Raw genomic sequence first — 23,982 nt, 5'->3', positions numbered from 1 at the left:
GCGAAGGCTCCACCGCCCGCTGCATTGGACGCGTTGCGTGCCTGTGTGCGAGCGCTGGTGCGCGTGCGGCTCTTCCCGGGCACCCAGGCCGCCGGGGAGGCCGTGGCTGGACCGCGCGGTGTTCCGTGTTCCATCCTCCAAGTATCTTGCGAATTCCGTACATGCGCTCACCTTCCTGGCTAGGTTCTGGGTTGCCTTCCTGGAGGAGATGCTTCCACCCAAGTTCTCATTGGATTTGGACTCCCTTTTTACAATGCAGAATTCTGGGCTGCGTGTGGGGGCGGGGCTTGTGATGGGACGTTGGGGATTGGAAGCGGCTGGGGAAGTGACCCTCTGTTGACTTTTGTATGTGTTTGTCAGGTACCTGTTTGTTTTACAACTCAGGCATGACATTCTTTCAGGAAAGTAAGTATGTTTTTGTTCTAACTCTTAACCCAGGATAGATTGTAGTATATTTCTAAATAATTCACTGTGTGTGTGGTTTTGTTTTTTTTTTTAACTTTTACCCTTGTTCCCTTTTCAAAATTCAAAACTATACACCAGGCATTGTAAAGTGAGTCTAATACTTGTATCAGTGTCATCATCTTATTCTAAATGATCACTATATGGCTTGAAGCATTTCCAAGAACATTAAATATCCGAAGTGATGTGTATTTGGGAATAATTCTTTCTCGTCACATCACTGCCCCATTCATATTGGCTTTTGTCATATTTGCAAGCAAGATACGTTATGAGTATGTATACACTTACAAGTATTTGGGTAGTCCCAAAGTCTCACTCATCACCATGTGCATTTAAGTCATGTAAAGAGGTTATGTGCTGATTCCAGGAGAAAGAGGTTTAGACATCTCATCTCATTTCCTTTTTCTCTCTTAAAAATGGTTTTAAAATTCTAGGCCTCTGACTACACCATTGTTGAGCACGAGAACCATTGGCACTGACGTGGTTGCTCTCACAGGCAGGATTTATTTTAAAGATAGGAGATTTCAGCAGTCATAGCTTTTATAATGTGTCATTTTCTACCAGACACATTGACTATTTTCTATTACGTGAAAAACCAGGACTACTGAATCTAAAAAGCAACACCTGCTATTATTGCCAAGAATACATTTTGATTTTGAATCTAACCTGGAGGAAATTTACAATGTGATTTCCGGATGTGCAAACTCTCCATGGAGCGTGTGCTGTCAGAGTCCTAGTGGAATGTACACTACAGAACAAGTAGATTGTACAGTGTATACATTTGCCTTATTCAGCCATGTGACACGGACCTTTGATTGTGTCTAAGAGTGTGTGTATTTCTCTCTCTCCCCCCATACTATGCTCCTCATACTAAAAGCCTCTTTAGTCATTATCTTCTATCTGGAAAAATATTAATGGCAGCACCTTGCATTTGTACAGCACTTCGCAGTTCACGTGCACTTTGGTCTGATTTACTGCATTTCAAAGCAGAACTGTGTTCTGACCCCAGCGTTGCCTCCTACCAGCTGGATGTCGGTGCACAGGACCCCTGAAAGCTCAGTTCCTCATCCCCAGGGTGGAGAGTGGGGAGTACCGGCAATGCCCACCCTAGAGGTTTACAAATGCCATGCATGGACCAAATTGGATAATATACACATGTGAAAAGGCTCTGAAAACTGTAAAGTGCTATACCAATGTATGTCATTATTATTTTTCTAACTAAATTTGCAACACTATGAATGAGATCACTGGACTGGTAGTAATACACGTCTGTGGCGATGCCTCCGTTACTAGATTGCTCGAGTGTGTCCAGCTGTCCCGGCAGTCTTAGGTATGGTGTCTGTCTGTTCAACACTGTGACCTCGTTTCAAGAAAGACTTAAGGCAGCTCGAAAAGATGTATGTACTATATCAAGATAAAATAACTTTAAAAATAACAAGGCAAAGGGAAGGCTTTTCATTCTGTTTCCCAAATGTCCCCATTCTTGCCAAATTCAGTAAAATTGCCCGCTTTACCTAGAGTTGAGAGAAACTGTACCTAGATTGGGTAATTTTACCCTGTGATGAGAACTGACTTTGGGAAACATGGAGTGTAAGTCAGCTTGTTGCATTTTTTAACGTAGATAGCAAAAATAGAAGCCAGCAAGAACAGGTATCATTATCTAAATACCACTACTTTTTGAAAAATGATTTTAGTGATATTTTGCATGGTTATGAATATTAAAGTTCATATTTAGAGTTAATTTCTTTCTTTCTTTTTTTTCAAGATTGAAATGCCCATATGAAACAGCTGTGGAACTGGCTGCTCTCTGCCTACAAGGTATATTATTCCGTAGTGGTAATTAGCATTTTACAAGTTGGTGCTTTTCATTTCAACAAATGAGCATCTACTGTGTGCCAGGCACTGTGCTCTGCTTTGGGGTACAAACGAATACGATACGGTCTCCATCCCCAAGTAGCTTGCGGTCCTGTGAGGACCCCATGGCAGGATCACAGACTCGGCATGTGCACACGGAGTGCAGTGTGGTTCCTTCAGGAACAGAGGCTTGCAGGAGGCTTGGAAGCGGAAGGCCCCTTGCAGGAAGGGTAGGTGGAGATGAACAGAGGAACCAAGGCACAGAGTAGAAAAGTGCAGAGAGGTACCAGCAGTTGAGTGGTGTCACAGGGTGAAGTTCAAGGAGCTGGAAAGGCGGGTGACCTTGACCCTGTTTGAAGAGCATGAACTTCATGCTGTCAGCCATGGTGCCTTTGAAGGTTCTTAAGAGGGAGGCAGGCCTGGTCAGATGTGCATTTTAGAAAGGCCACAGTGGCTGTGATAGGGAGAAGGGACTAGAGCAAGACCAAGACGGGCTGGGGGTACAGTGAGGGGGTGTAACTGTAATCAAACGAAACTAAGGCTGGGGGTTAAACCCCCCACCCCCAAACAGCATCAAAGGCACAAGGAGGACCTGGTCATTAGACTTCGGTGTCAAGAAAGGAGTCAGTGATGACTCATAGGCTGTTACCAACATTTACAGCAAATAGGTAGAATTGGGCTCCAGTCGGGGAGACATCTGTGCAGGGTCTCTTGACTGAGAGGTGCCAGTGGGGCCTATGGTAGCTTCTTGAGTCTATGGAGATCCGGCTCCATCAGGCAGGTCAGTCTGGACACACTGACAGCGGAGTCATCGGCATGTGGGTGAGAATTGGATGGTAAGAGGTTTGCCTGCATGACTGTCAGTGCTGGCTGTTCCATCCATGTGATGCACTGGTGGCTGTTTAAGATGCACCAGAAACACTTGCTGAAGTCTCCAGCACTAATTAAGAGGATACTGATGTGTGATTGCAGGGAAGGAGCTTCATCAGTGCGTCTGGTAGACATATGTTGTGGACTCGTTTACCAGTGTTCATTGGCTTCTGTAGGATAATGAGTTATGATGTATTCATTCATAATTACTAATTTTTTTTGAACGCCATAATAAGATTTGGCTTCTGGCTTTTGTATTTACCAAGTTTTACAAGTTGATCTAAGTCTTCAAATTATAAAATCAGTACATGCTTATTATAGAACGTCAGGACAACAGTCAGACAAGGAGAAAGGGGGGAGCACCACCGTCCTACCCACAGACGAGCAGTTTCTGACTATGAGTTTTGATTCTGATCAGAGTCATATACAAATGTTTTTATATTATTTTTCCACTTGGTAATGTTAGTTAGTTATGTGTGTTTTGTCACGTTTATAGTCAGAAAGATGGTCTTTAATGGCTGCGGGTTACTCCCATTCCCTGATACTTCCATTCCGTAGCCACCTTTGATGTTTACCATCTAATGGGGACTTGGCATAAAGTAGGTGCTCGGTAGGTACAGAATGAAGTTGAAGAGGCCTCCTGAGGACTTTGGTTGAAGGGGTGTCTGCCCATGTGATCTGAAGGCACTGGTGATGGAGGTGACAATATTGTCATCTGTAACCGTCTGTGTCAATGCAGTGCTAAGTGCTTTGCATCCATATTTTCCTGATACAGTGGTACCTGTGGTAAATGCCAGCAGGATGTGCGATGGCTATGGGAACTTGGACTGTCCTCTTTGGCCAAGTACAGTTTTCACCAACTTGCCAAGTAGCATCCACCCTGGTGTTTCTGAGTTGCTAGGAGGTCGTACCATCATGCTTGGTGATCCAGCAGTAGATGTCAGGGTGGAGTTAATGGAATGCAAGCATCCATGTCAGACCTGGGGCCATCAGTCCACCAGAGAGGTTTCTTCCTCAGGGCTTTGGCACATTGTCCTAGTGATTAGAGGACAAGGCACACATATCATTACCCTGCGAACCCCCTGCCCCGACCAGGGGTGATGAAGGCATCACCACACTGGCAAAGCCCAGCTCCAGGAGAACCATTTGCCTTGCCCAGAGCCAAGGCAGACGAAAATACCGGCTCTCTGTGAGCCCTTCTTGGAGAAATTACCCATCTGAGTTGGAACAACAACATTAGTGTAATTTAATTATGTCAGGTACAGATAAAAAGACTGAAGACTTAGACACAGAAATGGAGAAGTGCTGGTTACACCATCCCTCCATGCACCCTCCTCCCCCCCATCCCATCAGTACATGCTTCTCGTTCAGCCACAGAGAAGCCGGTTTGCCTCCGACTGTAAAGATGGCTAGAGCACCTCTGTGGGTTTGAAAAATGAAAGGTTGTGTGTCCTCCCAAGCTAGCGCCTTGAACACATTTTGCTGCAGTTGTCCTTGAATTAATGGTTCCTCCAGAGTTGTGATGCAGTGGCGCTGCTTGGAGGCCATGCTCTTTTGAGAACTGATGTTATGGTTGATTTGAAGATTAATTCAGGCACAAAGAAAAAGAAGGGAGGAGGGAGAATGGGACAACCATTTGTTGTGTGTCCAGGATCTCATTTCATCTTCGTAAATTTTCATTTTGTGGGTAAGGTGTCAGAGACCCAGGGCAGTTAAGTGACTTGCCCAGATCACACAGCGAGTATATCGTAGCGTTTGGAGCCAAGCCCTCCTGTATCTGAGTTGTTTCCACCACATCCCACAACCTCCACCGCTGGGACCTTGGCTGCAGGATTTGAAGATGGAGCGAAGTGTCCTTTTACTGGCAGGTTCTTGGAAGGCAGGCAGCGTGCTCCCTCAGGTTGGGTGTGCCAGGCATCACTCAGGCTGCGTTAGTCCAGTGATGGGGAGGAGGGACACCAGCCCCGTTGCCCCATCTTGGGGGAACCTTGTTATTGGCTCCCCGCTCCTGCGTGTGATGGTGTCAGTGACAGAGCTAGTCCAGTCTTGTCCAGACACAACAGTAAACGTAGGGCTCACTTTGGCGCATGGGTGCAGGGTGGTTCAGATCAAGGAGCCCTCTTCCCAGACGGCCCCTCTAGCTTTGCCAGGTCCCCAGCATTAGGGTGACGTCTTGGTCAGAGGTCAGCAGTGGCACTCAGCCTTGGGAGCCTAGCCCTGACCTTTTCTGGGCAAATATTTCCAGGACAGAATCTTCATTTGTGACTTTGCCCAAGGTACCAAGCAGCCACACACCAGACTACGTGGTGGCCTTAGGGGTGCCGTCCAGCTCAGAGTTACAGATGATGGCCTGCGGTCAGGTGAGGGGAAGGTCACTAGGTCCCCTCCCTGTGTCAGACACTGTCCCCTGCAGTCCTCCCACTGCCCCTCCGAGTTTGGTATTTCCGCTTCCTCTGTGCGCTCAGGGATTTTATCCTCTTCTGCAAGCCATCTGGAGTCCCTCTCCTGAAAGGTGGGCTCTGGGATTGTGACTCGGAAGCCAGCAGAAAGGGCTGCATGGTATGTAGTGAGTTGCTGTCACTGAGGGTGTTTGGTGTTTGGTATATTCTGGCTGGTCAGTTGGGCTATTGTGTTAATCTGTGGTTCTCAAAGTATGTTCCCCGAGTCAGCGATGTCAGCATCACCTGGGAACTTGTTAGAAATGCAGGTTTTCAAGCCTATTCCACACCTCTGAATTCAGAATCTCTGGGGATGGGGGCCAGCGACGTTTTACCAAGCCCTCTCTGATGGGAAACCACTGTCGTAGATCAGTGCCTTTCAAGGTAACGTGGGCACCACCCTCCTGGGCATCTGGTGGAAAGGCGTGTTTTGCTCCAGGAGGTCCCGGTGGGGCCTGAGACTCTGCATTGTGAGCCAGCTCCTCTGTGATGCCCTCGCTGCTGGTCTGTGGACCTTACTTTGTACAGCAGGGTATTAGAGGTAATTAGAGGGAACAGCAAACAAGGTCTTAGGGGAACCTCTGGAGGATTCCTTTTCCTTCTAGGGTCTGCCTCCTGAGCTGCAAGGGTCAGGGGAGCGGGGAGAGTGGCCTCTCTCATTCATGTCCTGGAGGAGTGGGGTCTCCTGTGTCCTTGGGCCCTGTGTTCCCTGGGGCACTTGGCAAGAATGAGGACCGTGCGGCGGCTTCGGGCTTTCTGCCAGGATCGCCCCGTGGTGGTCCTCCTTTCTGCAGCCCCGGCTCCCCCCCAGTTTCTGCCTGAGTTGCCGCAGTTGCTCCACAGCCCACTCCCTCTCCTCTCTCGCTCCTCACGCCTCCCCTCTCCCTCCTGACAGATTTTTTTTTCCCCTGGATTCTGCCTGTACCGAATTCTTGATTGAGCCTCTCCAGCACTGCAGGCTCCGGGCTGCTGCTCCGACCCACCCTTTATGAGAGCCTTGTTCCATGGATGTTTCTGGGCAGGTCCTCCGTCGCTGCAACGGCCTTTTATTGCAGATTGAAGCTTTACAACTTTGTGGGGAAATGTAATCGGGGCCTCCCGGGGCAGGAGAAAGAGATGGGAGAGAGACAGTAATAACTGAGATGATGGTGTAGGGCTCAGTGGGGAGGGCGTTCGAGTGATTCACGGGGACTGTGAGTGTCCACTTGGGGACTGGGTGGGAGTTCAGTCCTCCTGCAGGGAGAGAGCTAGTTGTACACAAGGGGGCACGTGTGCTGTTCGCAGGCCGCAGTAACCAAAAGCATTCACTGTCTCCCATTTTCCTCCCTTTTATGAAACCTGCAGCCGAGCTTGGGGAGTGCGAGCTTCCAGAACACACACCAGAGCTCGTGTCTGAGTTTCGGTTCATTCCAAATCAGACGGAAGCGATGGAATTTGATATCTTCCAGAGGTGGAAAGAGTGCAGGTACCTTGACGGCGACCATCTGACATTCCGATCTACTTGTTTTGTGATAAATACACGTTTGCCAGCCTCTTGTATCTGCTGGTTGAGCGGCTCTGTCAGTGACCATGAATGTGCAGCTCTGGCTCTTCACGTCTCTCTCCCCTGTGCTCCAGTTTTCCAAAGGCCCATGCAACACCTCTCTCTGCAGAGATATACAGTGAAAACCAAGCCATATTCCTGTTTCTCTCTCTGAATTACAGGGGCTGGTCCTGATTTGCTCATTGCTGCCAGGGACACCACTGCCATCCTCCCTCCTAAGGAAGGCAGCGGGGATTGAGGGTGCTGCCTTGATCCAGCCTGCACATCTGGGCCTCTGTCCATGGTCCAGACTGCTGGAGCAAACCCTTTAGAAATGTGCCCTGTGGTCTCTTGTGGGGACACTTGTATCTGAGACCGCGTGTTGTACAGTGTTGTATCTCAGGACACGTGGTCACCACTGCCAAATCCAGCCCTATCGTTTATCGCTTGGTTTTTCCTCTTTGGCCCCCCTGTGTCGACACCCTAGACTAGCAGTTTTATGCCTGCCTGGACTACCCGTGCCACCTCTCCTCCCACCCAGCCCATCTTCCCAAAACACTGCCTGTATCCAGTCACCCTTGAACTCAGAGACTTTGCAGGGTTTCCCGTTGTCCCACGGTCATTCTGACTCTTTTGAAAATGGAAGGTGACATTAGTGCATTATCAGTGTGCATACCCACTGAAATGTAAAAATATGTGGCCATAGAGTCATCCTGCCACACCCCCCATACTCCCTAGCCCCCATCCTCCCAGCCTTTTTCCTTTGCACAGACACGCACATATGCACACACCCAGTCGTTTCCCTGAGTGCTCATATCGTAAGCACTGCTCTGCCCTCTTTCTGTTCAGTGAGCAGTCTGTTCTCAGAGGTCGTGTTGTGTTGATGTGAATCGGTGTCCCCCCTTCCTTTACCTGCCACAGAGCATCCCTTAGCATGGCCGCGCCCTTCAGACTCCTGTGGGTGTACGCACTGCAGTTCACATATGTCTCCGTTGGTTTCTCTAAGGGGAAAGAGCCCTGCCCAGGCGGAACTCTCCTATCTGAATAAAGCGAAGTGGCTGGAAATGTATGGGGTAGACATGCACGTTGTCAGGGTAAGCACTGTGTGTGTTTAAGTAATTGGGTTTCCCTGTGAACCGCGTGCAAACCAAGTAACGCGGTGAGAAAACTGTTTTGCATTCTGCTCTGTGACGACCTGTTAGAACCCTCTACCGACTGTGCCTTCGTTTATTTGTAGGGAAGAGATGGCTGTGAATATTCTCTTGGACTGACCCCGACAGGCATATTAATCTTTGAAGGAGCTAACAAAATAGGCTTATTCTTTTGGTAATTTAGTTTTGTCCTATATTGAAAATGTCTTTTCCTATTTTGTGGTGGAATTATATGTGATGGGTGATTATCGAGGGATATTGGCAACCCCCAGATTCATTTTCAAAAACGCACATGCTCTGGCGTTTGTGGGTGTGTGACAAGGGCAGTGGTACTTCTGGATAATCACACTTAGATGAATGAGATGAATGATTTCTTTAGCAAATCTAAGCTTAACCAGTAGAAAGGAGACTGCTGTGTGGTGTGTAGATGGCGTTCCTGCAGGCTGTACTTTTAAAGTGCTGTCTCTCTGACCAGGCCGAAAATCACCAAAATGGATTTTAAAAAGAGCAAATTGACGCTGGTGGTGGTGGAGGATGATGACCAGGTAAGCCTTGCCCCCGCTTTTCCTCCTTGCTGCGGACAGTCCGGCATCAGTGTTGCCAGCCCCCGAGTAACCGGGAGCCCCGTGCTTCGCCTCCCAGGGCCGGGAGCAGGAGCACACGTTCGTGTTCCGGCTGGACAGCGCCAGGACCTGCAAGCACCTGTGGAAGTGCGCCGTGGAGCACCACGCCTTCTTCCGCCTGCGGGCGCCGGGCAACAGCAAGTCCAGCAGATCAGACTTCATCAGGCTGGGGTCTCGCTTCAGGTTCAGGTGGGCGCTGCTCTACACCCCCCGGTCACGTGTCTGGAAGGGGAGTAGCCGTGATGCTTTTGGTGAATGGAGCAGTGGGTCTGCGTCCAGAGGCTGGAGGTGGGCATCCCGTCTTCTGTCTTAACATCTGACCTTTCATGGAATCGCTGAAGCTCTTTGGCCTCTGTATCCTCATTGATAAAATGAGGCTAATAACAAAATTATTAAGAGCTGACGTTTATGCTGTTCATACAGTAGACACTAGCCACAGGTGGCTATTTAGATTAATTAATGTGAAATACATTTAAAAATGTGATTCTCGGGTCTCACTAACCGTGCTTCAGGTGCTTGGGACAAATGAGACGGGTGGCTACCATACTGGGTAGTGCCAATGTAGAATACAGGCATCGTTTTGGAAAGTTCTGTCGGCCACACTACACTAACTAGAGTTTCTGATGTACCAACTCGTAGTTCTCCCAGCAGCCTTACTAAGGTAGGTCCTTAGATTATCCCCGTTTTACGAATAAGGGAACTAGGACCGGGGGGCGGTTACATAATCTGCCCAGAGTCACAGCCAGTCAGTGATAGGGCCGATTCAACCCCAGGCAGTCTGGGTCTTATATCTTATTTTTTAAATGCTACCCTATTGCCTTTCACATGCCAACATCAAGAAATTTGGTGGGGAGAGGGTACAGGTCAGTGGTAGAAGGCATGCCTAGCATGCACAAGGTCCTGGGTTCAATCCCCAGTACCTTCATCAATGAATAAATGAGTAAGTAAGTAAACCTAGTTACCCACCCCCCCAAAAATAATAATAATAATAATGATGATGATGATGATGATAATAAAAAGAAATTTGGTGATAATTAAGAATGAGAGTGGATGTCAACATGTGTGTGAGTGACCCAGGTTCACAGAAATATTTAAATCTGAAAAGATCCTAAAGAAAGAATTTATTCTGATCTTTTTACTTATGATTCTCAGACCATGTCTCTCAAAGTGCGTGAGAACTACCAGGGTGTTTGTTTAAAGTGAGTATTTAGGACTTGACCTAAGACCTTTGTAAATCAGAATCTCTGTGTGCGCACGTGTGCGTGTATGAATAAGGCCTGGGAATGTGTATTTTAAGTGCTCTCCCAGGATGGATTTCTGAGGCGTGTTTACAGATCTGAGAATTGCTGTTACAAGATCTAAAACTTCACATGGTTTCATAACCTCTGCCCACACATGGCATGTCCTTGAACTCTATTTAAAATGCCAAACGATTTGCTCCTTTCAAATTTTTCTCCAGTGCAAGGAAGTGGCTGTGCACTTGTGTTTCAAGGATTCTTTTGTCGGAATGTATTTTTAAACGCCACAAAAGGGAGTGGGGGGACCAAGTCCTTTCTGAGAGAGAATCGACTTACAGGTCCTGCAGATGATGGAAAGTGTCCTAACTGCAAAGGCTTGCAGAGACATCGCACGTGTGCTGAGGTCTGCCCTGTCTCCCAGGGAGGCAGGAGGACTGTGGAGGTGGTTGCCCAGGCAGGCTTTTCCATCTTAGGAAGAAACTCCTGTGGGGTTTGGCCCAGCCCTGGCTCCCTTCTGCTCTTTGAGGACAAGAGTAAGAAGGGAGGGGAGTTTGGAGAAGAGGCTGCCCCTGGGGGCACTTAAAGCAGGTGGCATGTGGCTCCTTCCATGTGCTAGATCATAAACCAAGGGTGCTGGAACGAGGCAGTGATAGATCACACGAAGACAGCGTGACCTCCTGGACTGCAGCTAGGTGTCAGGCTGATTGAAAGCCTTAGTGAAAGCAGCCATGTTTTCCTTAGCATGGCAAGGAAAGCCAAGGTTTAGTTAAGTGGTCATTGATAACCGCCTTTTAAAAGAGTTAAATGTCTACCTAATGTTTTATGAAAGGTTATTTTATGTGGGCATTGGTATTCTCTTAGTCAGATGTTGCAGGTATTCAACCTGCTTGGTTTGTGCAGTCAAAAGGCCGGTACTTAAATTGCAGGTTTTGTCCTTCGGTGGAAATATAATACAGCCTGGACTTGGCAACAGTGTGTTTATTTCCAAATGGAAGGCTAACTTTAAATTTAGTGTGTGTCTTTACCAAACAGAGTTCTAGATAAGCTGAAATTTACATTGGAGCGCTTGGAAATAACAGTTCACTTCTGAGTACGTCTAATGTACTGGCGCTCTGATATTGGAAGCATGCAGTGATATATTTGCTTTCCAGTGGGCGCACGGAATATCAAGCTACACATGGCACCAGGTTACGAAGAACCAGCACCTTTGAGAGGAAGCCTAGTAAACGCTACCCATCCCGGAGACATTCGACATTCAAAGGTGGTGTGCTTTTCATTCCGTGTTGGAATTTCACATTATGGTTTAGTTGGTTAAGCCCCAGGGAGCGTGGTGCAGCAGTTTTTGAAGAAACTTTCTACCGTCCTCTGTCATTCTGAAGCTTTCAGCAAAACTCCAGCGGGATTGTCTCGGTGGAGTTGGGCCACCCTCACCATCCACTGTCTTTAGTCTTTCCCTCCGGGTATGTTCATTTCCTTCTCCCCCTTTTCCGTATTTCTTTTCTTGCGCCTCCTCACTTCTGTTGGACCTGGGGCCTCAGGGATGTCTATAGGTAAACATGTTTCCTGCCTGTGGAAGGACAGTCCCTTCTCTCTGCCATCTTCCAATTTTAAGTGGGGACATCAGTCTCGTGCTAACTAGAATCGGACCACGTAAAAGCAGAACCAGAACTGTCAAGTTCTGGGCTCGGGTCCCATGGCCAGTCCAGACACACTCTGCCCATGAATTTAGCTGGACCCCAGGATGCTTGCCTCTGCCCCCCTTTCCAGAACTCCCTGAGCTTTGTCTGTGACTTTGCACCTGTATGAGGCCTGGTACCCAGTACAGCTTCAGTCAGTAGGTGAGCAAGTCGGGCTCATTTCTGTTTACACCGGCCCCCAGATCCCATCTCCTAGCTCCCTGTGCCCACATTTGATTGCTTCTCCACTCGGGACTTCTTGTTCAGCTCTGAGGTGCTTGCTCTTTTGTAACAGGGCCTGTGTACTCTCGCCCCCCACCCCCACCCCCACCCCTCCTGGGCATCACTACTCCTAGTGGCCATTCCGTATGTTTTTCTTGAATAACTAAGGATGCGATGGGCCTCTGTGGGGCCTGGCACCTATGCTTTCCTATTCTGGAATCTCTAATCTTGTGTTCCCCACTGTTTCCTTCCTTTTTAAACCAACGATGCAATAGCGTGGTAGCCAGAAACTCTCTAAAGCCATTCTTGGCTGCTTGCATGGGGGCAGAAATACCCAGAGCCTGGAGAATGTGGCCTCCCCTTCAAGAGAGACCAGAGGTCGAGATGGTGGGGTGTGTGCCCAGGGAGGGTGACAGGTCAGTGAAGGGTGATTGATTGCAGGAACTGGGAGCAGCGAGTGATGGGGCGGTGGGAGGAGGGGATGCGAACTCTCTGTGTCCCAAGGGCTGTGTTCACCTCCCTGCAGAGCATTATGCTTGTGCATGTAGCCGTTGGGTCAAAGCTTCCTAGAAACACCCCAGTATAAGGAAGAACTTTCTGATGGGGCTGTCCAAAGACAGCGCTCTTTCAAGACAGCAGTGAGCACCCAGGCCCTGGAGGTTGTGTGAGTGCAAAGGGCAAGGTTCCTCGGTGCGGCGGCTGCATGGGCAACGGGGCTTGACCCCCAAGGTAGCCTCAGTTCTCTTCCAGACTCCACTTCTCCAGCCTCCTTCTTGGTCTCCATCCTCTTCTCCTCCTTTATTTTACTGACATTTTCTACAACCAGAGTTCTGGCATCTTTGTGAAACTATTCATGATTTTCCATGCTCCAGTTTTTAAAAAACAAAATGGAATCTAGATAAATAAGTTCCACCTCTGTCCATGGTCCCTCCCGCAGACTCATCCCCCGGCTCCAGTCAGAAGCCTGTGCCCCGCACTCCCCAGCACAGATTCACGCTTGTATTTCAGCCTTTATCATCACCTTATGCTGTTTTCGATGTTACGCGCCCCTCTGTCTCTGTGTGAAGACTGTGAGCTCCTTGAGAGCAAGGACTGTCCTGTCTCTGCATCCTCCAGCTCCTGGCCCTGGGATCAGGCTCCGTGAGCCTTTTCTGAGTGAATTGGAGGCGGGTGGGGGGCACAGAGGAGAGGCTCTTCCTCTGGAAAGGAGAAGTAGCAAGGTGAAGATTTCTGCCCACTGGGGTCAGGGCTGCTCTGAGATCCCAGAGATCTCTTCCCTGGTCATTGGTAAAAAGTGGTAGAAATGGTAGAAAGTGGTAAAGCTCTCTAAGGAGTCACACTTTTCTGTTTTTCCTTTAAAGCAAGCAACCCAGTGATAGCAGCTCAGTTCTGGTAAGTGCCCCCAGACTCTGGGGATGGCTCGAATTAATTGTATTTATTTGCAATGTTGAGTTTTTCCTGAATACAGTGCAATCACAGAGTGAAGACCTGACGGTCTGTCCCTCCCCCACCTTCTCTGCTGCCTGGCTATGCCGTCCGCCTGGCTTTTAATAAGTACACAATAGAATGTTCCAAGACGGTTTGTTTTTTTTGGAAAACAGAACTTCTTTGTTTGAGTGGCTTTGCGCTTTGTTTATTGGAGCAGTGGGTGATGAAGGTCATAGGAATGTGTATGGCAGGGGACAGTGGCATTGCAGTGATGGTAAAGAAAGGCCGTGCTCTTGAGCAAAAGCTCCCAGGAAACAAAAGCTGGATTTGCTCAGTGACGTGCGGGATTTATGTCATACAATGTAGAAGGCCTTTCTCAAACATCTAGTCAAATTGCTGCAGGAACAGAACTCATTGCAAGACTAGAACTCTAGCACAGGTGTTGGCAAACATTTCCTGCAAAATGCCAGGCAGTAAATACTTTAGACGTCACCCGCCCTGCTGTCCCTTTCAGGACTGCTCTGCCCTGTGTCCGGAGCACCAGAGCAGCATGGACAGTATGTAAACACATGGACACACCTGTGTTCCAATTAAACTTTACTCACACGCGGGTGGGCAAGGTTTGGCCCATGGGCCTCGGTTTGCCACCCCCTTCCCCAGCACAGGTGGCTTAGATCTTTCCTGTACTTTGAACTCACCTGCTGAGCTGTGAGGCAGGGGGCGGAGGCCCTCAGCCAGGCCACACCCCAGGGTGATGCAGTCAGTCTCTGGGGTGGGACCCAGGCGTCTGTGGGTTTAAAGCTCCCAGGCGAGCCCAGTGTGCGGCCCAGTTCAGAACGCCGTCCCGCCTGGCGTGCACCTGTCCTCCTCTCTCTGAAACAATTGTTTCCTTGTGTGAATTGTGACTTTGTGCACAGCTGTCATGCTGGAGAATCACAGACTACATTTGTTTCGGCCCTTGTGTCCAGGCTTCAGCCACTGGTAGCCCCGTTTAGTTAGCCTCTGGTCATCGCAGGCCCGGGTCTCAGGCTGCCAGGGAGAGTGGTCTCTGTGATCAGCACAGCTCTGTGGGCCAAGGCCCTGGAGGGCGGGCGGAGCACGGCACGTGGAGGAGTGGGTCAGTGATGGGAGCACTGACCCCGGAATCGGGAGGCCTCCTGCCCAGCCCCACCGTGGCGCCAACCCAGCTCTGGGGCCTCCTTTTTCTCATCTGAGAACAAAGTGGGTGGGCTAGATCAGTGTTCTTTTCAAACTTTTTTAGCCTCTGATTCCACCCCTCTCCCCAAAGAAACCGGACATGGAAGCCCAACACAGAGAACAGAAGTGGGGCTGCTGGATGACGTGGAGCAGGGAGGGGAGGGTGGGGCTGGCACCTGCTCAATGCCCCCACCCCCCCAGGTAGTCCCAGGACTCCTCCAAAGACCCCCAAGGTCCTGGAGAACATAGCAGGCCCCTTGCATCACACAGCGGGAAACTCGTGTGTCTGGTTCCACACACTACCTGCTGTGCCATTCGGCTGGGGGTCTGGGTTCAGTTCTCAGCATCTCATAAAGGTCCCAAGGGTCCTGTTGAACTGCTGTGCATCACACCTGGCCCCCCGAGGATGGGAGGAGGTTGCAAGGTTCCTCCATGGGTTAAGTTTAGGCCCACAAGGGTCCCTGTTTCCAGGATCCCTGTGGCGGGTGGTATGCTAAAAGTATCTTCAGCTCTCTCTGCCCTGTCAGCATGTCTTGCTTTTAATTCTCAGGGGCTTGTGAGTTACAGTATTTCTTTCCTTTGCTCTCTAAGGAAGCGATTGTTTTTCCCTAATAAAATTACATTTTCCTCTTAGCACCTAGTGGAGATTATATATATTGGGAACCAAAACAAACTAAAAGAAACAACAACAAAAAAAACAAACTCCACCAAAAAAAAAAAAAAAACACCACCCAACCCCAGTATATATACCCTTTAGGAACAAATGAGCTAATAATCACTGTTCGCAGCTGTTCAATTGCTCTTCACAGCCTGTGGGATCCTGGGGTGGGTAGGATTGCTGTGGGAGCCAGGGATGAAACTGTGTTCTGGGCTGAAGAGATGATGCCAGAGAAGCACCTTGCTGAAAACTTAGCCCTCCTGCTGAAATTCTGCGGCCGGGGGTGAATGTGGCCCAGAGCTGGCCCTCTCTGAAAACTGGAACACAGAGCTCCTTAGGCCCCAAGCAGGATTGAAAACCATGGCATGTTAACCTCTCATTGTTGGGGAAGTGGTAAACCTTGATTTTGAACACGCCGCCCCAGCAGCATAGCCCAATGATCGTGCCAGGTTGGTTTGTGGTTTTTCTGGCAGATGCCAAGCTTGTACATTGTGTTTTGCACCAACCTTCTCCATTCGTACTTTTCACAAAAGCAGTTATATGTCAGGTTCCATCCTCAGGCCCTCAGAGAGCCAGCTTGGCTTAGCAGTAAGAATACAGGCCTTGGGGTTGTGCAGGTGTTGGGTCCGGCCTCGTTGCTGCCGTGGACTAGCCAGCAAGTGTCCTAAATTCTCTGTTAGGCAGTCATTCCTTTATCTATGTAATGAGGTGGTGATGTTTATTGACCTCATAGCCTTGTTGCATGGATGAAATAATAATGCATGTGAAGCTCCCAGAACAGAACCTCATATGGAGTGAGCATTCCAGGGTGGTGGCCAGATGATGGCAGTGTTGTTGAGAGCAGTGGGACCCATAGTGGCGGGTGCTTGGAAGGGGCTGGTGGCTCTCCCTTTAGCTGGAGAGAGCTCTGGGCATCCCTGGAGCTGCCTGGTATTGTGGGCCACCCAGCGATGCCAGAGCAGACCTGGAATGGGGACAAAAGTTACTTGGTTTACCCAACTGAAATGACCTCTTTTTCACCACCAAAACCTCACATCACAAATAGGATTCTGAAATATTACCTGCGTGTTTCTGTTTGTGAGTTCTAATGTGACGAATGAGAGCTGCTGTTTCTTATATGTTCATTTAAGCTGCCAGTAACCAAGAAGGGTATTCATAAAAGTTGCTAACAGAGTAGCTAGCTCCTAGGATTAGTTTACGACTGTTAAATAAATCAGTAATAACACCACTTTACCACCTGTTACATTACAATCTTTCTTTTCTCTTTTTAGCTCTAAAACAAATCCTGAAGTCCATAATTACCAGGTGAGCTATTGCTTTGAAAGGTTTTCATGTCATGCTTCTAAAAGTGTCTACATTTTCCACCCTGAGCCGTCATTATGCTTATAATCAGAGTTTGAAGAAATAACAACAGTACATGGTTTTTTTGAGAAAACCATGAGAGCCTTCTCCCCTGACCCCTGCTTCCTCCTAGTCATCGGCACTGCCTGGTTTTCTTAACCTTGTCCCCTGGCAGACAGCGGGGACATATATTCTAAGTTGCTGGTGGTCAGATACAGCCTCTCGGGAGCACTCAAGTGAGGCCGTTTTTGGTTTTGTTTTTTGGTTTTTTTTTGGCCAGGTGTGTTCAAGGCCCAGGGAACATGAGTCTCTGGAGATGTGCCTCCAGGAAAGGTTGTCTTGGTCATGTGTTTGGGAAATGCTTCATTCCCTTCTTGGATCTTATGGTGCCCACTGGCGTGTCAAATACCGAGAAATCCTTCAAGGAAGACATTTTTTGTTTGTTTGTTTAAATCCAGCATTTCCCCAAATCATTTGACTATTGGACAACCTCCCTACCACAAAAAAAAAAAAAAGCTAGCCTCCCCGCCACTTTCTTTTGGTGGTGTATCCATCAACTTTAGTGGAGCAGTGGTTTCTAGAACCTACTTTGTCAAGCATCGTGCTGGGCCTGTTGCCCGCGGAAGGAACAGAGAGGTTTCCGTGGCTGGTGTCCTGCCTTTCACAGGATGGCCGGTCAGCCCCCTGCCTCGCCCCCCGACAGAAACAGACACAGACACACACGCACACACTCATACATGCACACACACACACGCAGCCCGTGGGTAGCTCTCGCTGGCCTTCCACAGCCTTCTACTCCCTGGCTCTGACTTAACCTTCCTATGCTTATTGTCCCCACGCCTCATCGCACATCATATGTTCATTTCTTAGAGAATCACATCACTGTGTCCTCGTGATGTTTTCCCACTGCTCCTTTGCCCGTGCTTGTGTGCCTGGATGCCGTCCCCTCCACAGAGCCTTCTCTGACCCTCTTGATTGGAAATCACTGGCACCAGTGGTTCTCAAACCAGCTGCACAGTAAAACCATCAGGCAGGTTTTAAGAAAATAGCCAGTACTTGGACCTCAGCCTGGACTGACTGAATCAGAAACTCACGGGTGGATGGGATCTGGGTATCGGAGGGCTTCAGTGCCTCTAAGGTGGTTCTGATGAGCAGCCTGGCGGGGGCCCTGGATTGATGATGTGTCCTTGGCTTCCTGGGTTGTCATGTTCTTAGAGGTGGAATTTGTGTCTGAGGACCCCCTAACTTGGGGCCAGCTTTTTTGTGCTGGGCAGGTGTGACTGTCCAGGGGACACTCCTCTCCCAGGTTTCTGTGCCCTGTCATCAGTCCGGTTCTGAATGTCGCAAGTAATGACACTACTCCATGACGAGTTCACTTTGGAGCCTTATTCTTATGTCTCTTCCTGGATCTTCTGATACTGGAGATATGAATTCCTTAGATGGGGAGGGACCCCAATGTATGTTCTCTTTATGAGGACTCCAAATTATGTTTCAGGAGGATTTTGTGATACCGTCTTCCGTATGTGAACTCTTACTCCCAGTGTGCAGAACCTGGACGTGACTTCCGAGTTGTAGGGCATAATGTGTAAAAGATGCTTTGCACCTGGTAAGGGAAAGGCTTGGTTTCCCAGTCTCCTCGCCTTCTTTGGGTTCTTGAGTTGTGTTAGTCACAGATGTTTTTTCTTTTTCTTCTTTTTTTTTTGACTTTGAGGAATTTTAAGTGTAAGTGGCTGGAATGTTGTTGATGGGTGATTAGTGCTTAAAGGGGAGAAAAAAATAAAAACAAAAAACATTCCCAGCTCAGTGCTGCCCCTTCCCCTGACGTCACCCTTCCAGCCCGGCAGGTGCGCTCTCGTGCTCTGCAGCCTCTGCTCAGGGTGAACCCTGATGCCTCTGTTCATTGAAGTCAAATCCGCGAAAGCTGTCACCTGGGTGTTGTCCTTCTCTTAACATCCTTGGCAACCCCTGGTCCTCTGCTCTTTGCCAGTCTTAGAGGAGCCGTGTTGCTCTGTCAAGGTTTGGGAGTAAATTGACTGGGAAGGGAACATCCTGAGAATTGGCCTGATAAGCATCTGAGTGCTTAGAAAGGTTTCAGGGAAGACAGTATTGTAGCACTGATGTCACTCTGAGCTCAGCAAGCTTGGCCAGCTGCAGAGGATGGGTGGCTGTGTTTTCTGTGAGAGCGCTACTGGCCTTTGGGAGGGGACACTTCTTCATAATTTGGGGCTGTCCCTACAGTTACAGGAGGTTTAGCTTCCCTCTTCTCTGCCCCAGAGTTACAAGTAACCCTTCAGGCGTTGTGACAAGCAGAATTGTACATACCTATTTCCAGTTGTCCCCGGGGGGCGTGACTACCCTGGTTAAGAACCCTGGGGGTTAACATTGAAAAATACTCCTTGACAGCTTGAGAAAGTGAATAAATTACCAAAGGAGACCAAGGAAAGTTCTGGAATGTGCAGGTCTTTATGAATAAGGTGCTCACCTCTCTCCAGTGCATCTGATCTGGTTGTGTTTGATGACAAGGACTGTAGAATAGAAGGCCCATTTCTATGCTAGGTTATTCTCTTTTGTTGAAGACCCAGTTGGTGGACCCTCATTTGGGGCGTGGCCGTGTGACCAAAACACCTAAAACAGTTCAGCTTTGGGCGAGTCATCTGTCAACTCTCTGGGTTTCTGTATCCCCTGAGAGAGAAATGCGAAGAGCCTATTTCTGGGAGAGTCCAGAGATGTTTGCTGCAGGTGCCCCTTTCCTGCAGGGTGTCCTCTGGGGGCCGCGGACTTGCTGGCGGGCGTCCTTGAAGGAGAGGGGCCACTGGAGTGCAGAAAAGGCAAGGAGGGAAGCTCAGGTCCACGGAAACCGGACAGAGTTGCTGAGAATTTTTCATAATAGAGAATGAGCTTCTGCTTATTAATCAAAACAGAGGGAGGGAGAAGAAATAATTTAAAGAATAATGGTGGCAAGACTGTAGTAACTTAAATGCCAAGAGAGCCTAATTTGCCCCTTAGAGAAAGTTCAGCCTTGAGAAGGCCCAGGGCTTCTGGCAGTTTTAGGGCTGCTGCCCTCTGCAGGCCAGAAGTGGATCGGCAGCCTGCTCCCCGCCCACGTCCTACTTGGTTTCACCCTTGGTCGTTTTGTGTTACCGGTCCAGATCCATTTTCTCACCTTAAAATTGACGAATTACATCCTTCCTTATGTTTTATCAGGATAGTAGTGCTCTGGGTGGTTTGAGGTTTTATTTGTTTGTTTTGGGGGGGACGTGTTTTGCTTTGGATCACATTTTAGAAAATGATTTTATGGCTTAAACATTGGAGAAGGAAAGATCTCTCCCACCATCCTGCAGCCTTGACATTCCCCTGTTCAGTTCTCGTCTGTTTGCAGGTATAACTATTTACGCACAGATGTCATCATTTTCAGCGATGACAAAAATTGTTTCTGAAGAATAAATTAACCTCCCTTCTCCCCATCTCTCTGGCACCTTCCGTCGGTTCCCTTGGGAGAGGTGAATACTGGTCTGGCCGGGCGCTCTGGGGACCCTTTCAAGGCACATGCTTTCCCCCTTCTTCCGAGGGCAGCCCCCCAGCCTTTGTCACGGGGGCAATGTGATATCCTGGGAAGTGTTGGCTTCCCCAGGTTGGTGTTCAGTGACAGCCTCTCCGTCCACAGCCAGTGAAGACAATTGAAATCCAAAGGTCATCGAATAATCGAGTTTGGTATTTTATTTCTAGCCTCAGTATCATCCCAATCTCCACCCTGGCCAGCCCCGGTGGCATCCTCACTCTCCAAACATAAGGTAAGTGCTTGGGCTCGCGGAGCTGTCCTTTCTCAAGCTCTCCTTTTCTGCTTAGTTCTGAATTGAAATTCGGCGTCAGAAACAACTGTTTAATGAATTGCCTTGTCCTGGCAGAGATTAATAATTTGCAAAGCCAGAGAAGCCAGCTATAACTTACTGAAGTTATGCTTTATGGAATGAAAATGAACTGGGTGATGAGGATGTTTGGTTTTTTGGTCATTCTGACTGACCTCAGATATTTTGGGTTTGGTTTTTATGTTTGAAATGTTACTTAAAATTTCTAAGTAACATTTTCCTATCCTGAGAATTCATTTACTAAAAATGTGACCAAAGCTTGGGAATTTTTGTTGTGGGTTTTTTAGAAAAGACTTTTTTTTTTTTTTTTTCAGAGATGGGGTGGGAGGTTGCTTTCTATGTCGACGGAGCTTTTTCTAAACCCAGGGGGTCAGTAAACTTTTTTTCTGTAAAGGGCCAGATAGTATTTTCAGCTTTGTGGTGTCTGTCACAGCTGCTCACCTCTGCCACTGTAGCAGCCACAGACAATACAGAAATCATGGGTGTGGTTGTGTTCCCGTGAAACTCATTTACAAAAAACAGGCCGTGAGTGGGACTTAGGCTGAAGGCTGTGCTTAACCACCTCTGCCCTAACTTACTGCAGTCTTCCTAAGTAAACTGGCACCTGCCTCAGTGCTTTTATGGTTAGACTTGAGAGTTTTTTTCATGCCTGCTTTGTAAAGGCAAGCGTTCCTTTTAAGATTTGAATTTCAGATCAGTCTTAATTGGTGTTTATGTGTGAGGCTCTTTCAGGAACATACTTGGTGAATTCAGTTTGCATAAGGTTATTTCTTGTTGAGATTGCTAGTCTGACTCCCTGAGAAGGTGCAGTGAATGGAGTGATGGAAATAAACCCATTTAGAGCAAGGCAGGCGAGAGCAGTTCGTTCCTGATAGTTCGTACGAGGTTTGCTGGGGCCCCCATGGGACAACAGTGCAGCTGATCCTAGGCATTTGACATTCGTGTAACTTTTTTGCAGCAAGTTAGACTAGTGAAGTTAATACTTCTAAATGTTTCCTTTCCGTATTTCAAAGGCCCTTTCTTTTCCAGTCATGAGACCCAGAAGAGTTTCACATAAAGGCTTTTTAAATCAACCTCATTTTTACAAAATGTAGCACTTATTTTTGCCTGTTTTACATCTGTTTCATTGCGAGGCAGACCTAGCCCGGCGCTTCCCCACGGGAATGCTCGGCAGGCTGGACCAGTGCTGCTCGCAGGTGGCCCCGCTGCCTGGCTGCGTCATTGGCACCTGGGAGCTTGTTAATGCAGTCCCAGCCCCACCCCAGACCTACTGGATCAGAATCTCTGGGGGTGGGGGCCCACCTAGCATATTGTGTTTTATCAGGCTCTCCAGATGAGAACTATTTAGTCCAACACTTTTGCAAAATGCTGCGTAAGGCATTCACAGCATTCACAGTATATGTTCACGCGGCAACAGCCCTGAGAAGTCCTGTAGAACGGGAACCTTTTTCACCATCAGCTAGCTTTCCCCAGGCTGACTTGATCATCAGACATCCTTTGAGGGATGATAGAAGAGCCACAGGCAGAGCTTTTCTCAGCTTGGAAGTTGACAGAGGACCTGCATCTGAATTTTAAAAATTCTTTAGGAAATCCATTCATTTCTGCTTGAAATCTGTCCCTGTTTACGTGGCTCATGGTTTTCTGCCCGTTCCCTCTGTGCTTGTGTCGCTTCACTCACCTCTCTGAGTTGTCTGAATTGTCTTCCATTCCCCCACTAACCATTCACTCTGCAAACGGAACAGGGCATCCTTTCAGGATGACAGGCCGCATTGGAAAGCGCCGGCCAGTGGAGATGACAGCCATTTCGATTATGTCCACGACCAGAACCAGAAGAACTTAGGAGGAATGCAGAGTGTGATGTATCGAGACAAACTCATGACTGCACTTTGAGAGCCTGAAGCGTCTTACCTCCACTCACCATCGTAGTTCCATTACATTCCATGCAAAGTGTCTCGGCATCACATGGATGTGTCTGTAAGAGTGTCTTTAAGAAACAGTTCTGAAAGGTGTTTTCAGTGTCCGTGTACATATTTGAAAATAACCACAGTAGGTAGTCATAATTTACTGTTGACTGCATTCTCAATAAAATGAAGGTAGTTAAAGGCTCAGGAATCGTTTTGATATTCTGATTTTAAAATTGGAGTATAAGTCTGTTTTTATCGTATTACTGTGTACCTGATATTTCTTTGTTATTTAATGAATGAGACCAAATAAAACCAGGAAAACTTCAGAAGATAGCTCTGTAGACAGTACCCAATAATACAGTGGTGGGGATTGAGGTCACTGGGGTCCAGCCTCTGCCATCGTGTGATGTTGGACAAGCCGTTTCCCCTGTGTTGGCCTCATCTTCCCCGTCTGAAGAAAGCAGGTTGGACTAAATGATCACCAGGTCCTCTCTGGCTCCAAAACTGTGTGATTTGTTAGCATTTAATATTCTTAGGCTGAGGACATAACATTCAGACCTTCTCCAACAGAGGGTTGCCTCTTTCAGAAGCTAAATAAAGTGTATAACGTGTTAGATGTTATATAAGTACTGGGAGACTTTGAATTTCGTATCTTAAAGCAATTTAGCCGTTTGGAATTTTAGCAATTTTACTGATCAGAAATCGCATAGCGTCCGTTTTGAAAGAAGTTGCTGCTCGAGTACAAGAATAATTTTTTCCTGCCTTAATGATTGGTGCTGCTAATAACTTGCATGGTTTCAGAAGACGTAATTACGAATACAGGCTGTCGGAATTTAATTTGAGGGTTGGTTTTTATCCTAGACTTCATTCTTGTAACAAAAATAACATGCGATCCGAGACACATTTATGGCTCAAATTAAAGAATATACAGTTTTAATGAAGTTGTGCCAAAGCATTCTGTAGAATAGGGTAACATGGGTATTGCACAGTCTTTTTTTGTAGAGCCAGAAATCATTATGTTGTCTTTCAGGGCGGAACTCTTACCCAAAATATTTATTTCCCCCCCATTTCAAGCCCATGAGTAAGACCCTTTTTTTTCCCTCTTGATAGGTGGGCCTGAGATACCTTCCTTAGTATTTTCATGAAATCAATTCTTGTGCCATTTTTATATGTGCAATTTGGCCCTTTTAAGCCTTAAAAAAAAAAAGAGTTGATGCCATCCCTTGAGATGGTTTCTTGCTGAAATCTGATCTTCGGTTACGACAAACATCCATCCAGGAGAGAGTCAGCTACACACCCTGCACAGTGGAGTCGATCACCTAGAAACGCTCCCGCAGATATCTGTTTACAGGTGTATTTTACTTTAGCAGATGTTTTGATCCTCAGTGTATGTGCTGCATACAAATAAATGTGTTCTGAATCTTTTAATCTTACTGAGACATTTTTACAAATGCATTTCCAAGGAATAAAGATTGTTCTTGCTTTTTTTTTTTTTTTTTGACTCCTTCCTCATTTTACGCTGCACGGAAGTA

The 23,982-nt window shown here is 47.8% G+C and overlaps 1 protein-coding gene across 1 annotated transcript in view; it reads left to right on the top strand.

Annotated features, from left to right (window-relative positions):
• The window catches only part of EPB41L4B (erythrocyte membrane protein band 4.1 like 4B), a 124,474-nt gene that overhangs the window by 46,520 nt on the left and 53,972 nt on the right, over positions 1-23,982 (top strand). The window contains 11 exon segments of the mRNA XM_032478145.1: positions 361-405; positions 2,228-2,280; positions 6,969-7,089; positions 8,153-8,240; positions 8,384-8,472; positions 8,773-8,842; positions 8,940-9,109; positions 11,310-11,419; positions 13,418-13,448; positions 16,611-16,644; positions 20,407-20,471. Of these exon segments, the coding sequence (XP_032334036.1) occupies positions 361-405; positions 2,228-2,280; positions 6,969-7,089; positions 8,153-8,240; positions 8,384-8,472; positions 8,773-8,842; positions 8,940-9,109; positions 11,310-11,419; positions 13,418-13,448; positions 16,611-16,644; positions 20,407-20,471 (876 nt within the window).

This window comes from Camelus ferus, chromosome 4, assembly GCF_009834535.1.
Source record: "Camelus ferus isolate YT-003-E chromosome 4, BCGSAC_Cfer_1.0, whole genome shotgun sequence".
NCBI classification, from domain to species: domain Eukaryota; kingdom Metazoa; phylum Chordata; class Mammalia; order Artiodactyla; family Camelidae; genus Camelus; species Camelus ferus.
The sequence above is the reverse complement of the archived record's forward strand: the minus strand, read 5'-3'. Positions and strand labels throughout refer to the sequence as shown.